This window comes from Gymnogyps californianus, chromosome 17, assembly GCF_018139145.2.
Source record: "Gymnogyps californianus isolate 813 chromosome 17, ASM1813914v2, whole genome shotgun sequence".
NCBI classification, from domain to species: domain Eukaryota; kingdom Metazoa; phylum Chordata; class Aves; order Accipitriformes; family Cathartidae; genus Gymnogyps; species Gymnogyps californianus.
Window position 1 is genome coordinate 8,889,912 of NC_059487.1, and position 7,257 is coordinate 8,897,168.

The window sequence follows — 7,257 nt, forward strand, 5'->3', positions numbered from 1 at the left end:
ATCAGTGCATGCGGCGCGGCCGGAACCGCCGGAGCGCTGGGGGCAGCCGGCCGGAAGCGGAAGTGACGGGTTCTTTCTGGCTCTCTCTCCCGTCAGCCATGGCAGGCGGCGCGGAGGCGGCCCGGTTGAGCGCCGAGATCAGCCAGCGGGAGCAGGAGCTGCGCGGCTTGCGCGAGCGGCTGGCCGCCGTCCTGGCGGGGGGTGCTGCGGGCGACGGTGGGGCCGCCGCGGCTACCGAGGAGGGTGCCGCCGCGGCTACCGAGGAGGGTGCCGCCGCGGCTACCGAGGAGGGTGCCGCCGCCTTTCCCGGCGAGCTCCCCCCTCTGCCCGCCCCGGCCTCTCTGAGCCCCGCCGACATCCTGCGGTACAGCCGGCAGCTGGTGCTGCCCGAGCTGGGCGTGCGGGGGCAGCTGCTGCTGGCCCGCTCCTCCGTGCTCGTGGTGGGCTGCGGCGGCCTGGGCTGCCCCCTGGCCCAGTACCTGGCTGCCGCCGGTGTCGGCCGCCTGGGTCTGGTGGATCACGACGTGGTGGAGACGAGCAACCTGCACCGGCAGGTGCTGCACGGGGAGGCCCGCCGAGGGCTCCCCAAGGCCGTATCTGCCGCGGCAGCCCTGCGGCTGCTGAACTCCAGGGTGCAGTACGTGCCCTACTGCGGCGCCCTGAGCCCTCGCACTGCCCTAGAGCTGGTGCGGCAGTACGACATCGTCGCCGACTGCTCCGACAATGTTCCCACCAGGTACTTGGTGAACGACGCCTGTGTCCTGGCTGGGAAACCCCTGGTGTCCGGCAGTGCCCTCCGGCTGGAGGGGCAGCTAGTCGTGTACAACTACCAGGGAGGGCCCTGCTACAGGTGTCTCTTCCCCAAGCCCCCTCCACCAGAGACGGTGACTAACTGTGCGGATGGGGGAGTGCTGGGTGTCGTGCCAGGCATCATGGGGTGCATCCAGGCCTTGGAAGTGCTGAAGATTGCTTCGGGAATGGGATCCTCCTTCAGTCAGTTCATGCTGATGTTTGATGCCCGCGAAGGAAGATTTCGCAACATCAGGTTAAGACCAAAGAAACCAGACTGTGCTGTTTGTGGTGACAATCCATCTGTCACCTGCCTTCAGGATTATGAGGCATTTTGTGGTTCTTCTGCAACAGACAAGTGTGGGACTTTACATCTGCTGTCCAGTAAAGACAGGGTATCTGTAGAGGAATACAAAAAACTGTTGGATGAGCAAGTTCCTCATGTCTTGTTAGATGTTCGTCCGCAGGTAGAAGTGGATATCTGTCGCCTGGTACATGCTGTCCACGTTCCTTTGAGTAAATTAGAAGAAGAAGATGAAGAATATCTGGAATATTTAGGAAAAAGAATTTGTGAAGAAAAGCAGAGAACTAATGGCCAAACGTCTTTTCCTGTATATGTTGTTTGCAAATTAGGAAATGACTCCCAGAAGGCTGTAAGAATTCTGCAGGAGTTACCTGTCAAAGAATTTGGTTCTGTGTTAGCTAAGGATATTAAAGGGGGGCTCATGGCTTGGGCCAGTAAAATTGACCCAACGTTTCCTCAGTATTAGAAATTTAAATGGTGAAAAAAATTACAGATTTTCATGGTAAATTCCATAGGGTTTAATCTTCTCTGTGTAATGACTATATCATGTGGATAAAACAGGAGATAGAAATACTATGTTGCCTTTTTTAATGGTAATTTTTTTCCAAAAAATTATGTATTTTTGTAGATGTCTGATTATTTTTATAAAAATGTGAAACTATCCATGGAAATGGAAAGAAATGTGTTTCTTGGTTATTGTTTAATAGTGAAAACTTGGAATAATTACTTAATTGTGCATCTGATAATTCGAGAATGACTCCTAATTAGTAATTATAGCCTGGAGAATGACGAAGCAGAGGAGTTAAGTGTTGAAATTTTTTACTTATTCTCCTAATTGCCTAATAAATTGTAACAGTGCATGCAGTGATTAAAAAAAGTGACTGTTCATCTCTAGCTGGTCAGTAGCACTATTAAGCCTATCATAGGGAATTGCCAAGACAATGCTGACAGACTGTTTTGGTCAACATCTTTTAGTTCTCTGTAGAAGCGTTGTGTATTGATGAGAGAGAAGTGCTCACTGCAAATAACAGCACCTGCAGCGAGGGTGTTCTGTTAAGAACTTCCAGGGCCATCCATCCTCATTTGTTGGCTGGCAAAAAAAATGCGTTCCCCGACTTGTCTACAGAAACCGAGGTTAAATGTTAATAAGACATAAGTTTGAGCACAGAAAGTTTGTAAAACATACAGAAAACGCTTTTGTGGGAGCTTAAAAGATTTCAGAGATTGGGAGATGAAGAGGAGGTGAGAGAGAAAAAAATAGATATGCGACTTCCCTTCTGCAAGTACAAAGACATATTTCATAAGTGTTTTTCCCTGTTTGTTGTGGTAGCTGTCTATCCCCAGTTGTACTGCATTATTTTGTTAACTGGCATGAAGAGCTACATGTATCTAAAAAGTTCTCGTAGATTAACTGGATGAAAAGAAAGAGAAATAAATAGCTTCTCAACAGAGAGCTGCCTGCGTCCTCATCACTTAAGCATAGTAATTATTTTCTTATTATATTAATTAAGGTATGGATTTCCTTTACTTCCTGAGGAGGAAAAAAACACCTGTCATGACTAATCTTCATATTATACAAGGGCAAAAAAAAGAATAGTACCATTATAATTAGTAGTTGAAAAGGCATATTTTAGTAAAATAAATTTGAGAACATCCACACCGCCTACTTTATTATAACATGCCATGGGTTCTAGCAATAATAATCTTAGTCTCTTGTGAAGGAAACAGTTACATGAATTTATAAATAGAGAGTCATATCTCTTGCAATTTAGAGGACAATGAAAACATTGAAGGCCATGACTTAAAGTAAGCGTTAGTGCTATGTGGTGTGTAGTGAGAGTCATCAGTCAAGACCTTGTAAGACAGATTGTGGAGGCTTGGTTCAGCCAGAATATCTGGCTTCTGGTGAGTTTCAGCTTTTGGGAATTAGAAACCAGAGGGACTTGTTTGAAATGCCTGACCTATGTTTTCATTTTTCTTTCTTTACTGTGATGTCAAGAAGAGACAGAAACATAAAAGGTAACAGTAGCAATAATTCTCTAATATCCAGCCTTCCAATGCTAAACAACGGATGGTATGTCACATATCCACCTGACCTGAAAAAGTGATTCTTTTTCAGTCATTCAAAGCAAGGTGAACCTATGGACTTGGGGAGAAGGGAAAGACTTTTTGATTCTAAATCTGAGTGGTACTTCCAGTGGATAGAACTAATGTGTGAAGTCTTTTCCCTTGTTAGAACATTTTAGCAGCAGATGTACGCAAATTCTGTGAAAGAAAAAGGAGGTGATGTTAAAGCCTGTGGTGTTTGGTGGAGGATTTTTTTGTAGTGAATTTATAACTGCATTTCTTGTAGCACATTTTCAAGCAGGAAACCAGACTGTGAGTCTTTGTGCTGTATAGAACACAATTAACACCACACGGATCTGGAGAACTCTGTGGAAAAACAGTGGTAAGGATGAATGAAAATGGACCAAAACCAGAATGGTATCAGAACTGGCAAAGAAAATAAATGCATCAAGTCAGGCTGATGAGAGACAAACTTTCACATATCATTTCTATTAAAATGGCTTTTTGGAAAGACCATTCTTGCCACCCTGCAGGGACTAAGGCCCAAAGTTCTTACAGGAGTACAGCATCTGAAATGCATCTTTTATTTTTGCATAGAGTTCTATGCAAGACTAATTGGGCCATACAATATAGCGATGGTTATTCTGGAAAGAACTAGTGGCTCAGTTCTGATCTCAAGGGAGTATGCAAAATGTAGGTTTCTTTGGGGAAAAAAAAGTCTTCTCTTCCTTGACTTAGGATAGCAATTAAATTCTCAGCAAATATGAAAACATCTGCCATGCATCTTAGATAAAGATGGGGTCCATAGTGCTTGTAAAAATTCATTCTTTACATGCTGGGGCTTTTATTGTATTTTATTTTAAGTTTAATTTCTTTTTTTCCCCTTGGCTTGCTAAAGTGATACACAAGTCTTCCTGTAAGTACAGTCCTCACGCAGTGCTGGACTCTTTTAGGCTGAAAAATCAAGGGTCATAGGATCATAACTAAGCCAAAACCATTCTTATTATTGGAAACTTATCTTCTGTTTTGACTTGCTTCATTTCTTGAGCTCTATAAAACATGTAGTAGTTTCTCTGTTCACCAGGAAGTATGATAGCAGAACTCTACTTAGAAATTCTAAGAGAAGCAATAAAACTGCATTATTTTGTATTGCTGCCAAAGTACTGTCTAAATATTGGTACGTGTTGACGTTGTGAATGAAGACAAGCTGCTTTATTCAAGGAGCTTATAGTGTAGTTGGTCTAAGACGTGTTATCAGAAAGGATAAGGTCACTCAGCAGAGCGTATTTTTCTCTTCATCCTTCACTCTTGATGTCATGAGGTTGCTTTTTGCTTGTTTGGTTATATTCTCTTTTAAATGGCTTACTAGAATTTGGCACAGGAACTAAACAGGAAACAGCTTCCTGTTAGAGGTTTAGGATAATAGAAAGTGGCTGCAGCATTTATTCTCAATTGCTGCATTTTAATGTCTCCTACATGTAGGTCTATGGGATAGCCTCACAGTTCAGGCACAGAGTTAACTATCTAAACTTGTTTTGTCCTGGGAGATGGTTCTTATTTTAAGGCAAGGCAAATCAAGCTGGTCAAGCTTTCAGGCAAGTCTAAAAGGTGTCTACATACACGGTACTAATGTGCCTTGATAAAAAATCCTTATTTTGGTGGCAGGAGTCTCTCTTACCTCAGAACTCCAATAAATTCAGCACTGACCTACTATCAAAGTGTATGATTTAAAAAAAAAAAAATCCCCCAACAAAGAATGGAACTATTTGTAGACAAATGTATAAGGGATATGTGCAAAACTAGTTCTCAAAGTTTGTATGCCAGAATTTTAGGTATGTGAGCATCTTTATAATAATAATCCTATTTGTAAGCATAATTTCTAATAAAGATTTAAATGTTCAAAACAAAACTGTGCACTAGGTGCTTAAAATACTGCAAGCACAAATTTGTCTTTTTTTAAAATACGAAAGCTCTAAACTGTCCTTTGTAAAACTACATCAGGAGAAAAAAAAAAAGGATGTTTGCTAGGTGGCACTGTAAGTTAATAAACCAAGTCATTCTCTAGGTTGTAAGATGCAATTCAACCTTAGAAGAGAGCTGAGGTTCACTTGTAAAAATGCATTGTTGTACAGTTCTTTTGAAAAAAGACCAGGGAAATAGAATAAAATGGAACAGGGCAATTGAATAGTAAATACAATATTCCAAGAAAAAAATGCAATGGAAATTATCTTTCTAGGGTAAGTTTTCGAAGCATTGTTTGTTTCAGAGACTTAACCTGCGTGTTTTTTCACATGCTAATTCAAAACGCTTTTGCGGCCAAATGGATAATTGTACAGAAAAGGGCTATTAGAAACACTAGCACAAAATTAAACGTAGCTCTTAAATCTACAAAGAGTCACTGCAGAGTCACTGCTAGTACATTTTTAATATTACCGAAAAGCATTGCAGATTTTCTTACCTGGTTAGGGCAGGGGTTTTTTTGAAAAGTCAAGGATATTTCTTTTTTGTCCTTGTTTTGTAAAACAGAGCTTAGGGCATAAAATCTAATTTAAAAAAAACAAAACAAATCAAAGTCCTCTAAGTCAGAGAATTCCCACACAACGAATTGGACTTCTTTGGAAAACAAGAACTGAACTTGCAGACCTGATGTATCAAAACAAGCCCATAGAAGTATCTGCGCCCAGAGCTCAGACACGTTCCTGTGGTAATGAAACTAGGTTGTGAACCTTAGCGTCCCACGTAGTACTGTAGAAACATTTGATGCCTGTCTTCAGTATTTAAAAGACAAAAATAAACAAACCCTGCATGTTCAGTGCAAATGTCATGATTAATCTTCTAACAGCAAGCTGAAGCTTTGCAGAAACTTTAGATAACAAAAGCAGCAACAGGCTATCTAAAGAAAAGTGGGCTAACAAAAGTGATGAAACAAGGGGATGAAAATAAGCATATTAATTTGTTTAAAACTTCTATAATTATAAGCATCTTTTAACTCAGGATTTATTAAAATAGGTTTGAAAATTTTTCTCTTTAGAATCTTTAGCTTCATGTGTGGGATTAAGCTTTTATTCTTTTAATACTGCAATTAAACATCTGCATTATGCTAGCAGTGGAGAGTCTGGCACACCTCTTGGTTCATGGATATAAATCAAGAGGAGAGGTCTTGTGAAGTCATGGCACTTGCATCAGTTTGAATGCTTGTGATTTTCATTGAAATCCAGGTGCTGGTCAGAATATAGAAATGAAAAGATGGTGTATTTGTTATTTCCTGCAGTAGACTATCACAATATTACATATGAAATGACTTAAATCATGTCCTGGTTCATTAGGTGAGTTGTTCTGAAACGGAGTCGTTCTATCACTGGAGATTAAAGATTTGCTTATCACTGTATATTTTAGAAAGGTTGAGTTGTTACAGTGTTAGCATGAACTTTATTGGTGTCACTTGATTTATGCCTGTCTCTGACTTACTAGCTCAGTGTTTGAAGCAGAATTAAAAACCTGAGAGAGAGGAGCAATGGGTACTATAATGTTTCGATAAAATTGCCGGCTGGGTTCAGCCAGTGTGTGTGCAGGCCAGGTCAGTGCTTCTCAGCTGGTGGTCTATAAAATCGTAGTGGCCTCTAAGACGTCGGAAGATGATCTTTATAGTGACGGGGGAAAAACGTGGAGGTGTTCCAGTGCATTTGAACAAAATGCAGCAAGATAGTTTAACACTCTTGGAAAAAAAAACCAAACAAACCCCCCCTGCTGTTGAGAGCCCCTTCACCCCATAGCAGCTGATTTCTCCAAAAGATACTGGGCTTCTCCTTTTGCCTGGATATAATTGTGTCTGTTACTTGGTAGTAACAGGAAGACAAACGTTGAACTCTTTAGGAGAAAAGATTTTTGTTCATGCAGACAAAAGTTTATAAAGAGTTTATTAACACTTAGGTGCCAGATGTAAAAAAAAAAATAAAAAATTACTTGCAAATTAAAGATGCTAATATTTTTTATGTCAGGTATTGCTTTTAATAGAACTTCTAGAAAGTTCTTTTAAAATGTAGGAACATAAGCAATAACTGTCCATAATTTACATCTTTGTAATAGTTAATTGCTAC

General features: G+C 41.0%; 1 protein-coding gene across 2 annotated transcripts; it reads left to right on the forward strand.

Moving 5' to 3' along the window:
- The first annotated feature begins 98 nt into the window (after positions 1 to 98).
- MOCS3 (molybdenum cofactor synthesis 3) lies at positions 99 to 2,544 on the forward strand. Of its 2 annotated transcripts, none has more exons than XM_050907113.1 (2): positions 99 to 227; positions 291 to 2,544. In XM_050907113.1, the coding sequence occupies exons 1-2, from the start codon at positions 99 to 101 to the stop codon at positions 1,557 to 1,559; spliced, it is 1,398 nt and encodes a 465-aa protein (XP_050763070.1). In that variant the 3' UTR covers positions 1,560 to 2,544. The 2 variants fall into 2 exon arrangements, with proteins under 2 accessions (XP_050763070.1, XP_050763071.1); XM_050907114.1 differs by having other exon boundaries at positions 99 to 194; positions 267 to 2,544.
- Positions 2,545 to 7,257: the final 4,713 nt, after the last annotated feature.

What these genes read in the sequence shown, in the direction of transcription:
- MOCS3 (XM_050907113.1), top strand. Translation starts at nt 99, where the DNA reads ATGGCAGGCGGCGCGGAGGCGGCCCGGTTGAGCGCCGAGATCAGCCAG. An exon ending in CGGGCGACGGTGGGGCCGCC is followed by an intron (nt 228 to 290) that starts GCGGCTACCGAG and finishes GCTACCGAGGAG; the next exon opens with GGTGCCGCCGCCTTTCCCGG.